Source organism: Dendropsophus ebraccatus, chromosome 4 (genome assembly GCF_027789765.1).
Source record: "Dendropsophus ebraccatus isolate aDenEbr1 chromosome 4, aDenEbr1.pat, whole genome shotgun sequence".
Classification (NCBI taxonomy): domain Eukaryota; kingdom Metazoa; phylum Chordata; class Amphibia; order Anura; family Hylidae; genus Dendropsophus; species Dendropsophus ebraccatus.
Window position 1 is genome coordinate 942,577 of NC_091457.1, and position 23,791 is coordinate 966,367.

Sequence of the window (23,791 nt, forward strand, 5' to 3'; positions counted from 1 at the left end):
TATCCAGGTCCAGTCTCCTGAAGGCAACTATATAACAGCTATACTTACTGTATCCAGGTCCAGTCTCCTGATGGCAGCTATATAACAGCTATACTTACTGTATCCAGGTCCAGTCTCCTGAAGGCTGCTATATAACAGCTATACTTACTGTATCCAGGTCCAGTCTCCTGAAGGCTGCTATATGACAGCTATACTTACCGTATCCAGGTCCAGTCTCCTGAATGCAGCTATATAACAGCTATACTTACTGTATCCAGGTCCAGTCTCCTGATGGCTGCTATATAACAGCTATACTTACTGTATCCAGGTCCAGTCTCCTGAAGGCTGCTATATAACAGCTATACTTACTGTATCCAGGTCCCGTCTCCTGAAGGCTGCTATATAACAGCTATACTTACTGTATCCAGGTCCAGTCTCCTGAAGGCAGCTATATAACAGCTATACTTACTGTATCCAGGTCCAGTCTCCTGAAGGCTGCTATATAACAGATATACTTACTGTATCCAGGTCCGGTCTCCTGAAGGCAGCTATATAACAGCTATACTTACTGTATCCAGGTCCAGTCTCCTGAAGGCAGCTATATAACAGCTATACTTACTGTATCCAGGTCCAGTCTCCTGAAGGCTCCTATATAACAGCTATACTTACTGTATCCAGGTCCAGTCTCCTGAAGGCTGCTATATAACAGCTATACTTACTGTATCCAGGTCCAGTCTCCTGAAGGCAGCTATATAACAGCTATACTTACTGTATCCAGGTCCAGTCTCCTGAAAGCTGCTATATAACACAGCTATACTTACTGTATCCAGGTCCAGTCTCCTGAAGGCAGCTATATAACAGCTATACTTACTGTATCCAGGTCCAGTCTCCTGATGGCAGATTTTCTGACTTGTGCTGGTGGAAAAAAACAGACTAAACGCAGGAATTTTGTGTGTCCATCACAGGACAGGACTTCCTGTTTTCTGTCTCTTCTGTTTTTTTTGGGGGGGGGGAACAAAAACAGGAAGTGCCGTGTTTTCCATGATAACTAAAAAAAAAAATAATGACTGTATATGGCGGATGACTATATGGCGGATGACTATATGGCGGATGACTATATGGCGGATGACTATATGGCGGATGACTATGACTATATGGCGGATGACTATGACTATATGGCGGATGACTATGACTATATGGCGGATGACTATGATTATATGGCGGATGACTATATGGCGGATGACTATGACTATATGGCGGATGACTATGACTATATGGCGGATGACTATGATTATATGGCGGATGACTATATGGCGGACTGTCTTTATATCACATCTGCTGCTGAGTTCTCAAACGTGTCAACGACTGGAACATAAGTGACCGTCCTAAGCGACCAAACGCCTTCTCAGCGTCTAACCCGATATTAAGGCTCTGTCCACCTGCCGGTTGTCCGTTCCCACCTAGTGTCCCCGCCCTGCCGCTCCATCACAAGTCCCACCTCCTTGTCTGCCAGCAGTGGGAGCCAATACCCAGGGGTCCTGTCCGGTCTAGGAATTCCAGTAATACAGGAGTGTAGCCTAGAGGAAGGAGTAGCTGTCCCCGCAGGAAAGGATCAGGGGAACGTCCAGAGTAGAGAGTTATATAACACAGATAAGTCCGAGCCAGGTGAACGTCCAGAGGAGAAAGTTATTTAATACAGATACGTCCGGGAACGTCCAGAGGAGAAAGTTATATAATTCAGATACGTCCAGAGGAGAAAGTTATATAATACAGATACGTCCAGGAACGTCCAGAGGAGAAAGTTATATAATACAGATACGTCCGGGAACGTCCAGAGGAGAAAGTTCTATAATTCAGATACGTCCAGAGGAGAAAGTTATATAATTCAGATACGTCCGGGAACGTCCAGAGGAGAAAGTTCTATAATTCAGATACGTCCAGAGGAGAAAGTTATATAATTCAGATACGTCCGGGAACGTCCAGAGGAGAAAGTTATATAATACAGATATATCTGGGAACGTCCAGAGTAGAAAGTTATATAATACAGATACGTCTGGGAACGTCCAGAGGAAAAAGGTATATAATACATAGACGTCCGGGAACGTCCAGAGGAGAAAGTTATATAAAACAGATACGTCCGGGAACGTCCAGAGGAGAAAGTTATATAAAACAGATATGTCCGGGAACGTCCAGAGGAGAAAGTTATATAACTTTCTCCTCTGGACGTTCACCGGGCCTGGACATATCTGTATTATATAACTTTTTCCTCTGGACGTTCCCGGACGTATCTGTGTTATATAATACAGATACGTCAGAGTCCAGTGAACGTCCTGAGGACAGGTCTTTAAGTGTCTCTGATAACTCTGTGATGGGACGAGAGAGATGGTAAAGGAGTCCGCCATGTTGATGTGTGCACGGGGCGCCACCAGGTTGGAGGGCAGACCATGAACAATAACGTTTAGACTCGGACCACTGGAACGCAGAAGAGGTTTCTTTGGGATGGAATTTGAGATCCCCAATGGTCTTGGGCATCCTGCGGAGACTGATCAGCGGATCGGACGTCAAGCATACGCGCTAGGAGGGTCTGAGCTTCATTGCCTGGAATCGAGGAGAAGACACTCAACCTTTGCCATCAGTTTCCTCAGAGTTGGTAAGGAGGGGCGTGCTGCAAGCCACGTAAGGCTGCCTGGTGGAAAGCAACGCTGCCCCACTGTCCGTTTTCTGTGGGAGCTGAAGGCAGTACAGGGCCCCCTCCCCACAGTCTTACGGCCTTCCCACCAGACCAAGCCCCTCCTCCTCAGGATAATGGAGCAGGTATAGTAGGGTGAGGCCTGGGCCGATTTCTGGGGCGGTTTCATTCAGGCAGCGGTGACTCACTCTGAGGAGAGAACTCATGTCTGCCAATTCATTCCGAACCGGGTCATGGTCCGACCAAGAGGTGGGCTCTGTCCGTGCCCAGGAGAAGACCACCCACAGGAAGGTTACCATAGAAACCATCTTGTGGGGGTAGAAGGGAAGGCTTTCTCTGTAGGACGGTCTATCCTCCAATGGTCACACAGCTTAGGAAACCAAATTCATTTGCTGAATTTGACCGACAATCTGGCCCAATCGGCCAAAAGGGGTCTACCTGAGCCTGTCCGTCATCCTGAGAAGGGAAAATTACAGTGCCCTCCCAGAACCCTTGGAGCAGCAGGGTCAGACTCTCGTTATTTTGACATCTCTCACCCTCATTATTTTGGCCTCTCATTCATTATTTCGGCCACTCTCTCTCTCTGTAATTTCGGCCTCTCTCTCTCTCAATATTTCAGCCTCTCTCGCTCTCTCGTTATTTCGGCCTCTCTCGTTATTTCGGCATCTCTCTCTCTTATTTCGGCCTCTCTCACTCTCTCGTTATTTCGGCCTCTAACTCTCTCGTTATTTCGGCCTCTCTCTCGTTATTTCGGCATCTCTCTCTCTTATTTCGGCCTCTCTCACTCTCTCGTTATTTCGGCATCTCTCTCTGTTATTTCGGCCTCTCTCTCTCGTTATTTTAGCCTCTCTCGTTATTTCGGCATCTCTCTCTCTTATTTCGGCCTCTCTCACTCTCTCGTTATTTCGGCCTCTCTCTCGTTATTTCGGCATCTCTCTCTCTTATTTCGGCCTCTCTCTCTCTCGTTATTTCGGCATCTCTCTCTGTTATTTCGGCCTCTCTCTCTCGTTATTTCAGCCTCTCTCGTTATTTCGGCCTCTCTCTCGTTATTTCGGCCTCTCTCTCGTTATTTCGGCATCTCTCTCTCTTATTTCGGCCTCTCTCACTCTCTCGTTATTTCGGCATCTCTCTCTGTTATTTCGGCCTCTCTCTCTCGTTATTTCAGCCTCTCTCGTTATTTCGGCATCTCTCTCTCTTATTTCGGCCTCTCTCACTCTCTCGTTATTTCGGCCTCTCTCTCTCTTATTTCGGCCTCTCTCTCGTTATTTCGGCATCTCTCTCTCTTATTTCGGCCTCTCTCACTCTCTCGTTATTTCGGCATCTCTCTCTGTTATTTCGGCCTCTCTCTCTCGTTATTTCAGCCTCTCTCGTTATTTCGGCATCTCTCTCTCTTATTTCGGCCTCTCTCACTCTCTCGTTATTTCGGCCTCTCTCTCTCGTTATTTCAGCCTCTCTCGTTATTTCGGCATCTCTCTCTCTCTCGTTATTTCGGCATCTCTCGCTTTTATTTCGGCCTCTTTCTCTGTTATTTCGCCCTCTCTCACTCTCTCGTTATTTCGGCCTCTCTCTCTGTTATTTCGGCTTCTCTCTCTCTCGTTATTTCGGCCTCTCTCGTTATTTCGGCATCTCTCTCTGTTATTTCGGCCTCTCACTCTCTCGTTATTTCGGCCTCTCTCGTTATTTCGGCCTCTCTCTCTGTTATTTCGGCCTCTCTCTCTTTCTCTCGTTGTTTCGGCCTCTCTCTCTGTTATTTCGGGCTCTCTCTTATTTCGGGCTCTCTCTCTGTTATTTCGGCCTCTCTCTCTCTCGTTATTTCGGGCTCTCTCGTTATTTCGGGCTCTCTCGTTATTTCGGCCTCTCTCTCTGTTATTTCGGCCTCTCTCTCTCGTTATTTCGGGCTCTCTTGTTATTTCGGCCTCTCTCTCTGTTATTTCGGGCTCTCTCTGTTATTTCGGCCTCTCTCTCTCTCTCGTTATTTCGGCCTCTCTCTCTCGTTATTTCGGCCTCTCTCGTTATTTCGCCTCTCTCTCGTTATTTCGGCCTCTCGTTATTTCGCCTCTCTCTCGTTATTTCGGCCTCTCTTGTTATTTCGCCTCTCTCTGTTATTTCGGCCTCTCTCTTACTTTAGCCTTGCTTTTCCCACAGAGGAGGCTTCGGAGAGCGAGGAGGAGGATGATGATGACAACCTGTCATCCGTTCTGCACCAGAGGGCGAAGATGCCGTGGAGGGCGTGTGGGAAATACCTGAGCTCGGCCGGGATCCTGCTCCTGCCGCTCCTGCTCCTCTCCCAGCTTCTCAAGCACACGCTCATGGTCGCCATTGACTTCTGGCTGGCTCAGTGGACGTCGGACGCCATTTCCAACTCCTCTCTGGGCTGTGCCGGGCAGGTAGTTACACCTGTATACAGTATATACCCATGTTATAGTGCTCCCCGCCCTCTGTATACGGTATATACCCATGTTACAGTGCTCCCCCTGTATACGGTATATACCCATGTTATAGTGCTCCCCCTGTATACGGTATATACCCATGTTATAGTGCTCCCCCTGTATACGGTATATACCCACCCCCTTGGCGCTCACTATATATGACTATACCCCCCTCCTCTCCCGGCAGGGCTGCGGCTTTGACCACTCCCCGTACTCCATGGTGTTCAGTGTCCTCTCCTGTCTCGCCATCATCATGTGTCTCGCCACCTCCATTGCTGTGGAATGGACCGGACTGCGAGTCGCCAAGAAGCTGCACAACAGTCTCCTGAATGCCACCATCTTGGCGCCCATGAGGTGCGAAGGAGGGGCGGCTGTGGCACCGGCCGTCAGGGCCGACGCCTTTCTGTCAAATTTATTCTCCCTTTTCTCTCTTCAGGTTTTTTGAAACGACTCCTCTGGGCAGCATCGTGAACCGCTTCTCTGCCGACTTCAACACCATAGATCAGGTAAGAGGGACCGCCGCCCCTAGTCTGGGCCTGACCCCTGACCCCCCCCAGTCCAGGCCTGCCCCCTGCCGCCACCTAGTCTAGGCCCGCCCTCTAGTCTGGGCCTGACCCCTGACCCCCCCCGCCAGTCCGGGCCTGACCCCTGCCGCCCCCTAGTCTCGGCCCGCCCTCTAGTCTGGGCCTGACCCCTGACCCCCCCCAGTCCGGGCCTGCCCCCTGCCGCCACCTAGTCTAGGCCCGCCCTCTAGTCTGGGCCTGACCCCCCCCAGTCCGGGCCTGACCCCTGCCGCCCCCTAGTCTCGGCCCGCCCTCTAGTCTGGGCCTGACCCCCCCCCCCGCTTCCAGTCCGGGCCCGACCCCTGCTGCCCCCTAGTCTTGGCCAGACCCCTGACCCCCCCCCCCCCCCCCTTCCAGTCCGGGCCCGTCCCCTAGTCTGGGCCTGACCCCTGACCCACCCTCCCTTCCAGTCCGGGCCCGCCCCCTGCCGCCCCTAGTCTGGGCCTGACCCCTGACCCCCCCCCCCCAGTCCGGGCCCGCCTCCTGCCGCCCCCCTAGGGCCATGGTGTCTGACCCACATAATATTGTCTCTTCTCTGGCAGCATATCCCGGCCACCCTGGAGTGTCTGAGCCGCTCCACCCTGCTATGTGTGTCCGCGCTGGCCGTCATCTCTTACGTCACCCCCATCTTCCTCATCTCCATGGTCCCGCTGGTCATCACCTGCTACTTCATCCAGAAGTATTTCCGAGTGGCCGCCAGGTAACGCTCTGCGCTATGGAGACGATCACATGACCTCCGCGGCTCTAACCATATTACACACTCACAGTGTCGGGGTCACACGCTTGTGGGACGACCTCTGCAGCTCTGAGCGGGGGGGGGGGGGGAGGGGGGGTTGCAGAGTCGCTGCTCTCTCGCTGGATTTCCCCTTTTATAAAGACGTTGGTTGTTTGTTCGCTGTTTATGCTGAGGATTCCTGGAGGGATTAGCGTTGTTGATCTGTTTGTGGTGCGGGGGAGGGGGGCACATGTGAGCGGACCCTCCAGATGTTCCCAGCATAGCCCACTGCATTGTGGGTGAATGATGAGGGATGGAGAGGGGGCGATGGGAGCTGCAGGGGTTAACTCCTCTGATATCTGATGCCGATGAACCCGGAATGTACAGCTTAGTATCCCCGACCACCCCCCCGGACCCCCCATATTACACTGCCGGGTCAGGAATGTACAGCTTAGTATCCCCGACCACCCCCCCGGACCCCCCATATTACACTGCCGGGTCAGGAATGTACAGCTTAGTATCCCCGACCACCCCCCCGGACCCCCCATATTACACTGCCGGGTCAGGAATGTACAGCTTAGTATCCCCGACCACCCCCCCGGACCCCCCATATTACACTGCCGGGTCAGGAATGTACAGCTTAGTATCACCGACCACCCCCCGGACCCCCCATATTACACTGCCGGGTCAGGAATGTACAGCTTAGTATCACCGACCCCCCCTCCCGGACCCCCCATATTACACTGCCGGGTCAGGAATGTACAGCTTAGTATCACCGACCCCCCCCCCCCCCCTCCCGGACCCCCCATATTACACTGCCGGGTCAGGAATGTACAGCTTAGTATCACCGACCCCCCCCCCCCCCCCTCCCGGACCCCCCATATTACACTGCCGGGTCAGGAATGTACAGCTTAGTATCACCGACCCCCCCCCCCCCCCGGACCCCCCATATTACACTGCCGGGTCAGGAATGTACAGCTTAGTATCACCGGACCCCCCCCCCCCTGTAATATGCGGCACAGTACTGCCCCCCGGTGAGCAGTGTGAGAGGATTAGGCTCGGCATTCCTCCTATAGCTTCATATACATCTCAGTCTGGGGCCCTGAGGAGCGACGTTACCTGCACACACTGATCCGCAGAGCTTACACTCTATAGAGGAGGGAGGAGGGTGTTATACGGATGATAGGAAGCTGTGACCCCTGACCCCGGGGTGTTATACGGATGATAGGAAGCTGTGACCCCTGACCCCGGGGTGTTATACGGATGATAGGAAGCTGTGACCCCTGACCCCGGGGTGTTATACGGATGATAGGAAGCTGTGACCCCGGAGCGTTATAGGCTCTGTCCATTTTCCTCTGTAATAACAATATATTATTGTGATCGCAGGGATCTACAACAGGTGGAGGACAGTACGCAGCTCCCCCTACTGGCACACTTTTCCGAAACAGTGGAGGGACTGACCACCATACGAGCCTTCAGGTAATGGCGAGGTCCAATGTGGCCATATGATGTGGTGTCCCAGGAAGTGTGGTATCCAGGTGATAGGGTGTCCCAGGGGGTGGGCTGTCTCAATGGGTATGGTGTCCAGGTGATGGGGTGTCCCAGGGGGTGTGTTGTCCGGCCTGGGGCAGTGTCCAGCAGGTGTCGTTTTCGGCCTGGGGCGGTGTCCCAGGGGGTGGGGTGTCTGGCCTGGGGCGGTGTCCCAGGGGGTGGGGTGTCTGGCCTGGGGCGGTGTCCCAGGGGGTGGGGTGTCTGGCCTGGGGCGGTGTCCCAGGGGGTGGGGTGTCTGGCCTGGGGCGGTGTCCCAGGGGGTGGGGTGTCTGGCCTGGGGCGGTGTCCCAGGGGGTGGGGTGTCTGGCCTGGGGCGGTGTCCCAGGGGGTGGGGTGTCTGGCCTGGGGCGGTGTCCCAGGGGGTGGGGTGTCTGGCCTGGGGCAGTGTCCCAGGGGGTGGGGTGTCTGGCCTGGGGCGGTGTCCCAGGGGGTGGGGTGTCTGGCCTGGGGCGGTGTCCCAGGGGGTGGGGTGTCTGGCCTGGGGCGGTGTCCCAGGGGGTGGGGTGTCTGGCCTGGGGCGGTGTCCCAGGGGGTGGGGTGTCTGGCCTGGGGCGGTGTCCCAGGGGGTGGGGTGTCTGGCCTGGGGCGGTGTCCCAGGGGGTGGGGTGTCTGGCCTGGGGCGGTGTCCCAGGGGGTGGGGTGTCTGGCCTGGGGCGGTGTCCCAGGGGGTGGGGTGTCTGGCCTGGGGCGGTGTCCCAGGGGGTGGGGTGTCTGGCCTGGGGCGGTGTCCCAGGGGGGTGGGGTGTCTGGCCTGGGGCGGTGTCCCAGGGGGTGGGGTGTCTGGCCTGGGGCGGTGTCCCAGGGGGTGGGGTGTCTGGCCTGGGGCGGTGTCCCAGGGGGTGGGGTGTCTGGCCTGGGGCGGTGTCCCAGGGGGTGGGGTGTCTGGCCTGGGGCGGTGTCCCAGGGGGTGGGGTGTCTGGCCTGGGGCGGTGTCCCAGGGGGTGGGGTGTCCGGCCTGGGGCAGTGTTGACGCTGGATACAGCACTGGGTTGGTTACCCTTCATGCTCCTCCCATGTTTTCCATTTTCCTCGTGGTAAAGATGACTTTTCTTTCTTCCAGGTATGAGACAAGATTCAGACAGAAGCTTCTAGAACTTACAGACTCCAACAACATTGCATCTCTGTTCCTTACTGCGGCCAATCGATGGCTGGAGGTGCGCATGGTGAGTTACTGAGGGATAATGGAGATGGGAGAAGTGAGGACAGAGAGACCGGGGGGCGGAGACAGATCAGGACAGAGAGAACGGGGGCGGAGACAGATCAGGACAGAGAGAACGGGGGCGGAGACAGATCAGGACAGAGAATGGGGGGGGCGGAGACAGATCAGTGGCAGAGAGACCGGGGGCGGAGACAGGTCAGTGGCAGAGAGACCGGGGGGCGGAGAAAGATCAGGACAGGGAATGGGGGGGCAGAGACAGATCAGTGGCAGAGAGACCGGGGGCGGAGACAGGTCAGTGGCAGAGAGACCGGGGGCGGAGACAAACCAGTGGCAGAGAGAACGGGGGCAGAGACAAACCAGTGGCAGAGAGACCGGGAGGAGGAGACAGGTCAGTGGCAGAGAGACCGGGGGGAGGTGACTGATCAATGGCAGAGAGACCGGGGGGAGGTGACTGATCAATGGCAGAGAGACCGGGGGCAGTAATAATAACCTCTTGTGTATTTTTGCCCCCTCCCCCTGTGGCAGGAGTACATTGGGGCGTGTGTGGTCCTGGTCGCTGCTGTGGCCTCTATCACTAACTCTCAGCTGCCGGCCGGGCAGGTTGGGTTCGGACTCACGTATGCGCTAATGGTAAAAGAGAATTATTCCAAAGATGTGTGTGTGTTGTATTTGTGTATTGTAGCTGTGTACCTGTAGTGTTGTGTGTGTGTGTGTGTGTGTGTGTTGTTGTTCTTGTTGTATATGTGTATTGTAGCTGTGTACCTGTAGTGTTTTGTTGTTGTATATGTGTATTGTCGCTGTGTACCTGTAGTGTTGTGTTCTTGTTGTCGTATATGTGTATTGTCGCTGTGTACCTGTAGTGTTGTGTGTTGTTGTATATGTGTATTGTCGCTGTGTACCTGTACTGTTGTGTGTTGTATATGTGTATTGTAGCTGTGTACCTGTAGTGTTGTGTTCTTGTTGTTGTATATGTGTATTGTAGCTGTGTACCTGTAGTGTTGTGTTCGTGTTGTCGTATATGTGTATTGTAGCTGTGTACCTGTAGTGTTGTCTGTGTGTATGTGTGTTCTTGTTGTCGTATATGTGTATTGTCGCTGTGTACCTGTAGTGTTGTGTGTTGTTGTATATGTGTATTGTAGCTGTGTACCTGTAGTGTTTGTGTGTATGTGTAGTGTTGTGTGTTGTTGTATATGTGTATTGTAGCTGTGTACCTGTAGTGTTGTGTTCGTGTTGTCGTATATGTGTATTGTAGCTGTGTACCTGTAGTGTTGTGTGTTGTTGTATATGTGTATTGTCGCTGTGTACCTGTACTGTTGTCTGTTGTATATGTGTATTGTAGCTGTGTATCTGTAGTGTTGTGTTCTTGTTGTTGTATATGTGTATTGTAGCTGTGTACCTGTAGTGTTGTGTTCGTGTTGTTGTATATGTGTATTGTAGCTGTGTACCTGTAGTGTTGTTTGTGTGTATGTGTGTTCTTGTTGTCGTATATGTGTATTGTCGCTGTGTACCTGTAGTGTTGTGTGTTGTTGTATATGTGTATTGTAGCTGTGAACCTGTAGTGTTGTGTTCTTGTTGTTGTATATGTGTATTGTAGCTGTGTACCTGTAGTGTTGTGTGTTGTTATATATGTGTATTGTAGCTGTGTACCTGTAGTGTTGTGTTCTTGTTGTTGTATATGTGTATTGTAGCTGTGTACCTGTAGTGTTGTGTGTTGTTGTATATGTGTATTGTAGCTGTGTACCTGTAGTGTTGTTGTCGTAGATGTGTATTTTAGCGGTAGGCCTGGGATGCTATTATACTTAGTGGTTTTGGGGGTGTGGTTTATGATCATGTGATGAGCGCGGTACACTCTGTATCCCATCTCCCATGTTCCGCAGGTCTCTAACTACCTGAACTGGATGGTGCGGAACCTTTCTGACATGGAGATCCAGCTGGGAGCGGTGAAGAGGATTAACAGCCTCCTGAAGACCGAGCCGGAGAACTACAAGGGGCTCCTCTGTAAGTGCCTGAGCTCCGCCCACCTGTGCGCTCACCTGACCGGGTTATGAATAATTAATGAGCCTTCTCCCACGCAGCCGCCTCTCAGATCCCACAGAACTGGCCGGACCGGGGCGAGATCCAGATCCAGAACCTGAGCGTCCGCTACGACAGCTCCTTGAAACCTGTGCTGAAGCACGTCAACGCCCACATCACCCCGGGGCAGAAGGTGGGAGGAGCCTGGTGCTAATGGGGGCGGGGGCAGCCAACGCTGGTGTGGGAGGATCGTGGGGCTGGTGGGGTAGGATCCTGGTGGTGCTGGAGGGAGGATCCTGGTGGTGCAGGGGGAGGGGCCTGGTGCTAGTGAGGGAGGAGCCTGGTGCTAATGAGGGAGGATCCTGGTGCTGGTGGATCCTGGTGCTGGTGGGGGAGGAGCCTGGTGTTGGTGGGAGGAGCCTGTTGCTAGTGAGGGAGGAGCCTGTTGCTAGTGAGGGAGGAGCCTGTTGCTAGTGAGGGAGGAGCCTGGTGCTATTGAGGGAGGAGCCTGGTGCTGATGGGGGGAGGGGCAGCCGACACTGGTGTGGGAGGATTTTGGTGCTGGTGGGGGAGGAGACTGATGCCAGTGGGGGTGGATCCTGGTGCTGGGGGGGGGGGGGGGAAGTCCTCCTGATGTGCTTCACAACACAAGAAACTTATTTGTCTCTCTATCACAACAGATCGGGATCTGCGGGAGAACAGGAAGCGGGAAATCCTCCTTCTCTCTGGCGTTTTTCAGGATGGTGGACACTTTCCAGGGTGAGAGCTGTGGTGGACGAGTGAGGGGGGAGGTGTCATTATATATCAGTATTTCATCCAGGGGGCGGGGCTGTGACTACCTCTCTATACATAGGATATACAGGGGGCGGGGCTGTGACTACCTCTCTATACATACGATATACAGGGGGCGGGGCTGTGACTACCTCTCTATACACAGGATATACAGGGGGCGGGGCTGTGACTACCTCTCTATACACAGGATATACAGGAGGCGGGGCTGTGACTACCTCTTTATACACAGGACGGGGCTGTTACTACCTCTCTATACACAGGATATACAGGGGGCGGGGCTGTGACTACCTCTCTATACACAGGATATACAGGGGGTGGGGCTGTGACTACCTCTCTATACACAGGATATACAGGAGGCGGGGCTGTGACTACCTCTTTATACACAGGATATACACGGGGCGGGGCTGTTACTATCTCTCTATACACAGGATATACAGGGGGCGGGGCTGGGACTACCTCTCTATATACAGGATATACAGGGGGTGGGGCTGTGACTACCTCTCTATATACAGGGGGCGGGGCTGTGACTACCTCTCTATACACAGGATATACAGGGGGTGGGGCTGTGACTACCCCTCTATACACAGGATATACAGGGGGCGGGGCTGTGACTACCTCTCTATACACAGGATATACAGGGGGCGGGCTGTGACTACCTCTCTATATACAGGGGGCGGGGCTGTGACTACCTCTCTATACACAGGATATACAGGGGGTGGGGCTGTGACTACCTCTCTATACACAGGATATGCAGGGGGCGGGGCTGTGAGTACCTTTTTATACACAGGATATGCAGGGGGCGGGGCTGTGACTACCTCTCTATACACAGGATATGCAGGGGGCGGGGCTGTGACTACCTCTCTATACACAGGATATGCAGGGGGCGGGGCTGTGACTACCTCTCTATACACAGGATATACAGGGGGCGGGGCTGTGACTACCTCTCTATACACAGGATATACAGGGGCGGGACTGTGACTACCTCTCTATACACAGGATATGCCGGGGGCGGGGCTGTGACTACCTCTCTATACACAGGATATGCAGGGGGCGGGGCTGTGACTACCTCTCTATACACAGGATATGCAGGGGGCGGGGCTGTGACTACCTCTCTATACACAGGATATACAGGGGGCGGGGCTGTAACTACCTCTCTATACACAGGATATGCAGGGGGCGGGGCTGTGACTACCTCTATACACAGGATATACAGGGGGCGGGGCTGTGACTACCTCTCTATACACAGGATATACAGGGGGCGGGGCTGTAACTACCTCTCTATACACAGGATATGCAGGGGGCGGGGCTGTGACTACCTCTCTATACACAGGATATACAGGGGCGGGACTGTGACTACCTCTCTATACACAGGATATGCAGGGGGCGGGGCTGTGACTACCTCTCTATACACAGGATATGCAGGGGGCGGGGCTGTGACTACCTCTCTATACACAGGATATACAGGGGGCGGGGCTGTGACTACCTCTCTATACACAGGATATACAGGGGCGGGACTGTGACTACCTCTCTATACACAGGATATGCAGGGGGCGGGGCTGTGACTACCTCTCTATACACAGGATATGCAGGGGGCGGGGCTGTGACTACCTCTCTATACACAGGATATACAGGGGGCGGGGCTGTAACTACCTCTCTATACACAGGATATGCAGGGGGCGGGGCTGTGACTACCTCTATACACAGGATATGCAGAGGGCGGGGCTGTGACTACCTCTATACACAGGACATACAGGCTGGAGTAATAGATGGTGTTACAATAATCTCTTCTGTCTCTTGCAGGACGCATTATAATTGACGGTATCGATATCGCTAAGCTCCCGCTGCAGACCCTGCGCTCTCGACTTTCCATCATTCTCCAGGATCCTATATTATTCAGTGGGAGTATAAGGTAGATGGAGAGACTGGGCTATTGTCCTCTGGCAGCAGCCACCAGGCCCCCGCCTCCTCTGGCAGCAGCCACCAGGCCCCGCCTCCTCTGGCAGCAGCCACCAGGCCCCGCCTCCTCTGGCAGTAGCCACCAGGCTCCGCCTCCTCTGATTTTCCCCTATTTTATAGATTTAACCTGGACCCGGAGAATAAGTGCACGGACTGCGTCCTGTGGGAGGCGCTAGAGATCGCTCAGCTGAAACCCGTGGTGAAGGCGTTACCTGGCGGACTGGGTGCGGGCAGATACGTAAAAATATACGGGCGTCTGATTCTTATCCACAGAGAGAGGGGGTGGGGGGTCAACTCCGAGGTAGTGGAGTACAGAGCAAGGGGGCCTCGAGGGCAGAAAGAGGCCGAATCTGCTGCCCCTCACCCACAATACGGGCCCCTCGCTCACAGTACGGGCCCCTCACCCACAGTACGGGCCCCTCACCCACAGTACAGGCCCCTCACCCACAGTACGGGCCCCTCACCCACAGTACAGGCCCCTCACCCACAGTACGGGCCCCTTACCCACAGTACGGGCCCCTCGCCCACAGTACGGGCCACTCACCCACAGTACGGGCCCCTCGCTCACAGTACGGGCCCCTCGCTCACAGTACGGGCCCCTCACCCACAGTACGGGCCCCTCACCCACAGTACAGGCCCCTCACCCACAGTACGGGCCCCTTACCCACAGTACGGGCCCCTCGCTCACAGTACGGGCCCCTCGCTCACAGTACGGGCCCCTCGCTCACAGTACGGGCCCCTCGCTCACAGTACGGGCCCCTCATCCACAGTACGGGCCCCTCACCCACAGTACGGGCCCCTCGCTCACAGTACGGGCCCCTCGCCCACAGTACGGGCCCCTCGCTCACAGTACGGGCCCCTCACCCACAGTACGGGCCCCTTACCCACAGTACGGGCCCCTCGCTCACAGTACGGGCCCCTCGCTCACAGTACGGGCCCCTCACCCACAGTACGGGCCCCTCACCCACAGTACGGGCCCCTCGCTTACAGTACGGGCCCCTCACCCACAGTACGGGCCCCTCGCTCACAGTACGGGCCCCTCACCCACAGTACGGGCCCCTCGCTCACAGTACGGGCCCCTCACCCACAGTACGGGCCCCTCGCTCACAGTACGGGCCCCTCACCCACAGTACGGGCCCCTCGCCCACAGTACGGGCCCCTGGCTCACAGTACGGGCCCCTCGCCCACAGTGCGGGCCCCTCGCCCACAGTGCGGGCCCCTCGCCCACAGTACGGGCCCCTGGCTCACAGTACAGGCCCCTCGCTCACCATACTCTGCCCATCTGCCCCCAGTGTGTCAGGGTTTATGCCCAAAGTCTCTCTGGGCCCAGCTGGACTCCATGGACTATGATGGGGACCCTGATTCGTTACTCTTGGTGCTGCTGTTTTTTGTGGTTTCAAGTCGCTGTCCCCTGTCCTGCTTCTTCTCCCTTCCTTCCTCCTCCTCCTCCTTCTTCTCCCTTCCTTCCTCCTCCTCCTTCTTCTCCCTTCCTTCCTCCTCCTCATCTCCCCCTCCCTCCTTCCCTTCCTCCTACCTTCCTTCCCTTCTTGCTCCTCTCTGGGTCACTTACCCATCCTCCTACTTTCTTCCACTCTGGGTGACTTGCCCATCCTCCTCCTCCTCTCGTCACTTGCCCATTATCCCCTCACCCCACCCAGTCCCATTATAATGGCTCCTCCCCTCGCCTGCTCCCGTTGTAATGGCTCCTCCCCTCGCCTGCTCCCGTTGTAATGGCTCCTTCCCTCGCCTGCTCCCGTTGTAATGGCTCCTTCCCTCGCCTGCTCTCGTTGTAATGGCTCCTCCCCTCGCCTGCTCCGGCTGTAATGGCTCCTCCCCTCGCCTGCTCCGGCTGTAATGGCTCCTCCCCTCGCCTGCTCCCGTTGTAATGGCTCCTCCCCTCGCTTGCCGTTAAAAGGTCAGTTGGGGGAAAGATCAGAAGATATTACTGAAAGAGTAGTAGATGCTTGGAAGAAACTTCCAGCAGATGTGGTAGGTGAATCTACAGATATATACACCAGGCAGATAGAATGTAACCGGCCTGGTATATACATCTATGCTACAACCGTGTCGCTCTCTCTGTACAGACGCAGCGGTGACGGAGGGCGGAGAGAACTTCAGCGCGGGGCAGCGGCAGCTCTTCTGTTTGGCCCGCGCCTTTGTACGGAAAAGCAGCATATTAATCATGGACGAGGCCACCGCATCCATAGACATGGCTACCGTATGTCTGACAACTCAGGGGGGAGGGGTCTGTGATAAGGGAGGGTTTGGTGGGAAGGGGTCTGTGATGAGTGGGGGAGGGGTCTGTGGTGGGGAGGGGTCTGTGATGAGTGGGGGAGGGGTCTCTGGTGGGGAGGGGTCTGTGATGAGTGGGGGAGGGGTCTCTGGTGGGGAGGGGTCTGTGATGAGTGGGGGAGGGGTCTCTGGTGGGGAGGGGTCTGTGATGAGTGGGGGAGGGGTCTGATATGTTTCTCTTTCCCCCCAGGAGAATATCCTACAGAAGGTGGTGATGACGGCGTTCCATGAGCGGACAGTGGTCACTATTGCGGTACGCGGAGGGGGCGAGGACACCTCATCAACATTATCCGCACTGATGATAAACATCTTCCTCCTCCCTCCTCCTCCTCTCCTCCTCCTCCCTTTTCCTCCTCCTCACACAGCTGAGGCTTTGTCACAATGTAATTGTGTTTTCCTAGCTCTTGCCTATACTGATACATAGTGAGGGTATGTGCACACTGAGAAATTTAGACGGAAAGTCCGTTGCGTAATCCGTCGCTCGCACCCGGATTCTGCCCTCTGTCCAAATGAACTTGATCATTCTTTGGACAGTGGAAGGAATCCGCCCGTGCATAGAATGGAGGCAGAGAGGTGCACGCCAACCGTTGTCTGCGAGCGACGGATTACGCAACGGACTTTCCGTCTAATTCCTCAGTGTGCACATACCCTAACAAACCCTCAGCTGTGAGAGTTAGATGCTCATTCACCCGAGTAAAAGCCTTGAGAATGAGCCGATATAGAAGAGAACGGTTGGATGTTGGTGATGGCATCTGCTGGGCAGCCAATAAAATCAGCAGCATCAGCCGCCCTGAGGGAACCGAGGATGTGAGGGTGATGAGGTGGAGTTTACTGCCCCAAGAACAAAAGAGCAGTCAGTCAGATCACTGTTACTGTAAAGGTTGTGGGGCCCTTAGTGAGGACTCAGCGTGTGCCTGTGATCAGACCAGTGATCGGCGTGCGCCTGTGATCAGACTAGTGATGGGCGTGTGCCTGTGATCGGACTAGTGATCGGCGTGTGCCTGTGATCAGACTAGTGATGGGCGTGCGCCTGTGATCAGACTAGTGATCGGACTAGTGATGGGCGTGTGCCTGTGATCAGACTAGTGATGGGCGTGTGCCTGTGATCGGACTAGTGATCGGCGTGTGCCTGTGATCAGACTAGTGATGGGCGTGTGCCTGTGATCAGACTAGTGATGGGCGTGTGCCTGTGATCAGACTAGTGATCGTCGTGCGCCTGTGATCAGACTAGTGATGGGCGTGTGTGCCTGTGATCAGACTAGTGATCGGCGTGCGCCTGTGATCAGACTAGTGATCGGCGTGCGCCTGTGATCAGACTAGTGATGGGCGTGTGCCTGTGATCAGACTAGTGATCGGCGTGTGCCTGTGATCAGACTAGTGATCGGCGTGCGCCTGTGATCAGACTAGTGATCGGCATGTGCCTGTGATCAGACTAGTGATGGGCGTGCGCCTGTGATCAGACTAGTGATGGGCGTGCGCCTGTGATCAGACTAGTGATGGGCGTGCGCCTGTGATCAGACTAGTGATCGGCATGTGCCTGTGATCAGACTAGTGATGGGTGTGCGCCTGTGATCAGACTAGTGATGGGCGTGTGCCTGTGATCGGACTAGTGATGGGCGTGCGCCTGTGATCAGACTAGTGATGGGCGTGTGCCTGTGATCAGACTAGTGATGGGCGTGTGCCTGTGATCAGACTAGTGATCGGACTAGTGATGGGCGTGTGCCTGTGATCAGACTAGTGATGGGCGTGTGCCTGTGATCAGACTAGTGATCGGCATGTGCCTGTGATCAGACTAGTGATGGGCGTGCGCCTGTGATCAGACTAGTGATGGGCGTGTGCCTGTGATCAGACTAGTGATGGGCGTGTGCCTGTGATCAGACTAGTGATGGGCGTGTGCCTGTGATCAGACTAGTGATGGGCGTGTGCCTGTGATCAGACTAGTGATGGGCGTGTGCCTGTGATCAGACTAGTGATCGGCATGTGCCTGTGATCAGACTAGTGATGGGCGTGCGCCTGTGATCAGACTAGTGATGGGCGTGTGCCTGTGATCGGACTAGTGATGGGCGTGTGCCTGTGATCGGACTAGTGATGGGCGTGCGCCTGTGATCAGACTAGTGATCGGCGTGTGCCTGTGATCGGACTAGTGATGGGCGTGCGCCTGTGATCAGACTAGTGATGGGCGTGTGCCTGTGATCAGACTAGTGATGGGCGTGCGCCTGTGATCAGACTAGTGATGGGCGTGTGCCTGTGATCGGACTAGTGATCGGGGTGTGTGCCTGTGATCAGACTAGTGATCGGACTAGTGATGGGCGTGTGCCTGTGATCAGACTAGTGATGGGCGTGCGCCTGTGATCAGACTAGTGATGGGCGTGTACCTGTGATCGGACTAGTGATCGGGGTGTGTGCCTGTGATCGGACTAGTGATGGGCGTGTACCTGTGATCGGACTAGTGATGGGCGTGTGCCTGTGATCAGACTAGTGATCGGCGTGTGCCTGTGATCAGACTAGTGATCGGACTAGTGATGGGCGTGTGCCTGTGATCAGACTAGTGATGGGCGTGTGCCTGTGATCAGACTAGTGATGGGCGTGTGCCTGTGATCAGACTAGTGATCGGGGTGTGTGCCTGTGATCAGACTAGTGATCGGGGTGTGCGCCTGTGATCAGACTAGTGATGGGCGTGTGCCTGTGATCAGACTAGTGATGGGCGTGCGCCTGTGATCAGACTAGTGATGGGCGTGTGCCTGTGATCAGACTAGTGATCGGCGTGTGCCTGTGATCAGACTAGTGATCGGCGTGTGCCTGTGATCAGACTAGTGATGGGCGTGCGCCTGTGATCAGACTAGTGATGGGCGTGTACCTGTGATCGGACTAGTGATCGGGGTGTGTGCCTGTGATCGGACTAGTGATGGGCGTGTACCTGTGATCGGACTAGTGATGGGCGTGTGCCTGTGATCAGACTAGTGATCGGCGTGTGCCTGTGATCAGACTAGTGATCGGACTAGTGATGGGCGTGTGCCTGTGATCAGACTAGTGATGGGCGTGTGCCTGTGATCAGACTAGTGATGGGCGTGTGCCTGTGATCAGACTAGTGATCGGGGTGTGTGCCTGTGATCAGACTAGTGATCGGGGTGTGCGCCTGTGATCAGACTAGTGATGGGCGTGTGCCTGTGATCAGACTAGTGATGGGCGTGTGCCTGTGATCGGACTTGTGATGGGCGTGTGCCTGTGATCAGACTAGTGATCGGCGTGTGCCTGTGATCAGACTAGTGATCGGCGTGTGCCTGTGATCAGACTAGTGATGGGCGTGTGCCTGTGATCAGACTAGTGATGGGTGTGTGCCTGTGATCAGACTAGTGATCGGGGTGTGCCTGTGATCGGACTTGTGATGGGCGTGTGCCTGTGATCAGACTAGTGATCGGCGTGTGCCTGTGATCAGACTAGTGATCGGCGTGTGCCTGTGATCAGACTAGTGATGGGCGTGTGCCTGTGATCAGACTAGTGATGGGCGTGTGCCTGTGATCAGACTAGTGATCGGCGTGTGCCTGTGATCAGACTAGTGATGGGCGTGTGCCTGTGATCAGACTAGTGATCGGCGTGTGCCTGTGATCAGACTAGTGATGGGCGTGTGCCTGTGATCAGACTAGTGATGGGCGTGTGCCTGTGATCAGACTAGTGATGGGCGTGTGCCTGTGATCAGACTAGTGATGGGCGTGCGCCTGTGATCAGACTAGTGATCGGCGTGTGCCTGTGATCAGACTAGTGATGGGCGTGTGCCTGTGATCAGACTAGTGATGGGCGTGTGCCTGTGATCAGACTAGTGATGGGCGTGCGCCTGTGATCAGACTAGTGATCGGCGTGTGCCTGTGATCAGACTAGTGATGGGCGTGTGTGCCTGTGATCAGACTAGTGATCGGGGTGTGTGCCTGTGATCAGACTAGTGATCGGGGTGTGTGCCTGTGATCAGACTAGTGATGGGCGTGTGCCTGTGATCAGACTAGTGATGGGCGTGCGCCTGTGATCAGACTAGTGATGGGCGTGTGCCTGTGATCAGACTAGTGATCGGACTAGTGATGGGCGTGTGCCTGTGATCAGACTAGTGATGGGCGTGTGCCTGTGATCAGACTAGTGATCGGACTAGTGATGGGCGTGTGCCTGTGATCGGACTAGTGATGGGCGTGTGCCTGTGATCAGACTAGTGATCGGCATGTGCCTGTGATCAGACTAGTGATGGGCGTGTGCCTGTGATCAGACTAGTGATCGGTGTGCGCCTGTGATCAGACTAGTGATGGGCGTGCGCCTGTGATCAGACTAGTGATGGGCGTGCGCCTGTGATCAGACTAGTGATGGGCGTGCGCCTGTGATCAGACTAGTGATGGGCGTGCGCCTGTGATCAGACTAGTGATGGGCGTGCGCCTGTGATCAGACTAGTGATGGGCGTGTGCCTGATCAGACTAGTGATCGGCGTGTGCCTGTGATCAGACTAGTGATGGGCGTGTGCCTGTGATCAGACTAGTGATCGGGGTGTGCGCCTGTGATCAGACTAGTGATGGGCGTGCGCCTGTGATCAGACTAGTGATGGGCGTGTGCCTGTGATCAGACTAGTGATGGGCGTGTGCCTGTGATCAGACTAGTGATGGGCGTGTGCCTGTGATCAGACTAGTGATGGGCGTGTGCCTGTGATCAGACTAGTGATGGGCGTGTGCCTGTGATCAGACTAGTGATGGGCGTGCGCCTGTGATCAGACTAGTGATGGGCGTGTGTCTGTGATCAGACTAGTGATGGGCGTGCGCCTGTGATCAGACTAGTGATGGGCGTGTGCCTGTGATCAGACTAGTGATGGGCGTGTGCCTGTGATCAGACTAGTGATGGGCGTGTGCCTGTGATCAGACTAGTGATCGGTGTGTGCCTGTGATCAGACTAGTGATGGGCGTGTACCTGTGATCAGACTAGTGATGGGCGTGTGCCTGTGATCAGACTAGTGATGGGCGTGCGCCTGTGATCAGACTAGTGATGGGCGTGTGCCTGTGATCAGACTAGTGATCGGCGTGTGTCTGTGATCAGACTAGTGATGGGCGTGCGCCTGTGATCAGACTAGTGATGGGCGTGTGCCTGTGATCAGACTAGTGATGGGCGTGTGCCTGTGATCAGACTAGTGATGGGCGTGCGCCTGTGATCAGACTAGTGATGGGCGTGTGCCTGTGATCAGACTAGTGATGGGCGTGTGCCTGTGATCAGACTGTTGATCGGGGTGTGTGCCTGTGATCAGACTAGTGATGGGCGTGTGCCTGTGATCAGACTAGTGATGGGCGTGCGCCTGTGATCAGACACCACCCCACACACACACGTGAGTCCCTGGGGGCCGGAGTAATGGGGTGAGAGACGGTCACAGAGATTCCAGCTTATCATAGGAAATGAAGCCTCTCCGGCCCCCCCCATACCAAGGACTACTGTCCCCCAGGGCAATCCCCTCAGGCCCCCCATACTTAGGGCCACTGTTCCCAGGGATGTAATCTCATACCCCGCCTCCTCATCCCCAGGGCTGCCATCTCATGCCCCACCCCCTCATCCCGGTGCGCCATCTCATACCCCGCCTCCTCATCCCCAGGGCTGCCATCTCATACCCCGCCTCCTCATCCCCAGGGCTGCCATCTCATACCCCGCCTCCTCATCCCCAGGGCTGCCATCTCATACCCCGCGTCCTCATCCCCAGGGCTGCCATCTCATGCCTCACCCCCTCATCCCGCTGCGCCATCTCTTGCCCCGCCCCCTTGCCACCATCTTATTCCCCACCCCCTCTGCCCCCGGGCCACCATCTCATGCCCCGCCCCCTGGCCACCATCTCGTGCCTCCTCTGATCTCCGGGTCTGACTGCTCCTGTCTCTCGTCCCGCAGCACCGCGTCCACACCATCCTGAATGCCGACCAGGTGATTGTCATGAAGAGAGGCGCCATCATGGAGTACGACAAGCCGGAGGCGCTGCTGGAGCGGGAGGACAGTATGTTCGCCTCTTACGTACAAGCCGATAAATAAGAAGACATTTCCAGAACTGCAATTCACCAATCGCCTAGTTTTCTAAATGTGTAAATTACCTGTAAATAAAGAGAATTTCATAATAAACACGGAACACAAAGGCTGAGCTCCTCCTTCTGGGGGTCACATGGGCACTGGCCCCTCCTTCTCGGGTGACATGGGCACTGTCCCCTCCTCTTGGGGTCACATGGGGACTAGGCTCCTCCTCTCGTCAGGCGGGACTGAGCAGTTCATCCTCGGGTCTCTGGTTCTGTTCCCCCATTGTATTACAGGTTGTGCTGGATTATCAGATGCCGGATTACACACAGACATATACCGGCCGCGGCTATTATATGCTGACTGTGATCTATGACCTGCAGGTGGCGATGCTGCTGCTTACATAGAGCACACAGAGGATTAGTCAGTGACTACTTTCTTATACACATGGGGAAGGTGACAGTGACTGCTGCTCCCCCGACATCCATTTATCTATTTTTAAGTGTGACCCCGGGGCCCCTGTAAAAGCGCACGTCACTAGCGAACTCAAGGATGTCAGCAGGAGGTCCAGAGCGACCGGTCACCGACAGGTAAGAGAAAATAGAGTGACCGGTCACCGACAGGTAAGAGAAGATAGAGTGACCGGTCACCAACAGGTAAGAGAAGATAGAGCGACAGGTAAGAGAAGATAGAGCGACTGGTCACCGACAGGTAAGAGAAGATAGAGCGACTGGTCACCGACAGGTAAGAGAAGATAGAGCGACAGGTAAGAGAAGATAGAGCGACTGGTCACCGACAGGTAAGAGAAGATAGAGCGACAGGTAAGAGAAGATAGAGCGACAGGTAAGAGAAGATAGAGCGACTGGTCACCGACAGGTAAGAGAAGATAGAGCGACAGGTAAGAGAAGATAGAGCGACAGGTAAGAGAAGATAGAGCGACTGGTCACCGACAGGTAAGAGAAGATAGAGCGACTGGTCACCGACAGGTAAGAGAAGATAGAGCGACTGGTCACCGACAGGTAAGAGAAGATAGAGCGACTGGTCACCGACAGGTAAGAGAAGATAGAGCGACAGGTAAGAGAAGATAGAGTGACCGGTCACCGACAGGTAAGAGAAGATAGAGCGACAGGTAAGAGAAGATAGAGCGACAGGTCACTGATACGTAAGAAAAGACAGAACGGGAGACATAGGGAGAGAGGAGCCTGCCCGCCAGGTATTACATAGGGAGAGAGGAGCCTGCCCGCCAGGTATTACATAGGGAGAGAGGAGCCTGCCCGCCAGGTATTACATAGGGAGAGAGGAGCCTGCCCGCCAGGTATTACATAGGGAGAGAGGAGCCTGCCCGCCAGGTATTACATAGGGAGAGAGAGGAGCCTGCCCGCCAGGTATTACATAGGGAGAGAGGAGCCTGCCCACCAGGGCTTACATAGGGAGAGAGGAGCCTGCCCGCCAGGTATTACATAGGGAGAGAGGAGCCTGCCCGCTAGGGCTTACAATCTATAAGGTACTGGGAGAGAAACAGGAGGTAAAGTGCAGCCAGTTACTATGTGACGCAGAATGATTATATATATAATGTAATATAGTGTAATGTACCATGTACTCCCATACTATATTATATCTACATGGTATATTAGTCAGGTGTGGGCC

General features: G+C 55.0%; 1 protein-coding gene across 1 annotated transcript in view; it reads left to right on the forward strand.

Annotated features, from left to right (window-relative positions):
* ABCC8 (ATP binding cassette subfamily C member 8) overlaps positions 1–22,255 on the forward strand; it is a 122,579-nt gene extending 100,324 nt beyond the window's left edge. Inside the window, exons 20-34 of the mRNA XM_069967758.1 lie at positions 4,814–5,055; positions 5,285–5,451; positions 5,534–5,603; positions 6,203–6,360; positions 7,762–7,854; positions 8,987–9,089; positions 9,611–9,715; positions 10,963–11,083; positions 11,161–11,291; positions 11,779–11,857; positions 13,691–13,799; positions 13,967–14,070; positions 15,931–16,064; positions 16,329–16,391; positions 22,031–22,255. Of these exons, the coding sequence (XP_069823859.1) occupies positions 4,814–5,055; positions 5,285–5,451; positions 5,534–5,603; positions 6,203–6,360; positions 7,762–7,854; positions 8,987–9,089; positions 9,611–9,715; positions 10,963–11,083; positions 11,161–11,291; positions 11,779–11,857; positions 13,691–13,799; positions 13,967–14,070; positions 15,931–16,064; positions 16,329–16,391; positions 22,031–22,168 (1,817 nt within the window). The 3' untranslated portion in view covers positions 22,169–22,255. The remainder of the gene's footprint in view (positions 1–4,813; positions 5,056–5,284; positions 5,452–5,533; positions 5,604–6,202; positions 6,361–7,761; positions 7,855–8,986; positions 9,090–9,610; positions 9,716–10,962; positions 11,084–11,160; positions 11,292–11,778; positions 11,858–13,690; positions 13,800–13,966; positions 14,071–15,930; positions 16,065–16,328; positions 16,392–22,030) is intronic.
* The last annotated feature ends 1,536 nt before the right edge of the window (positions 22,256–23,791 follow it).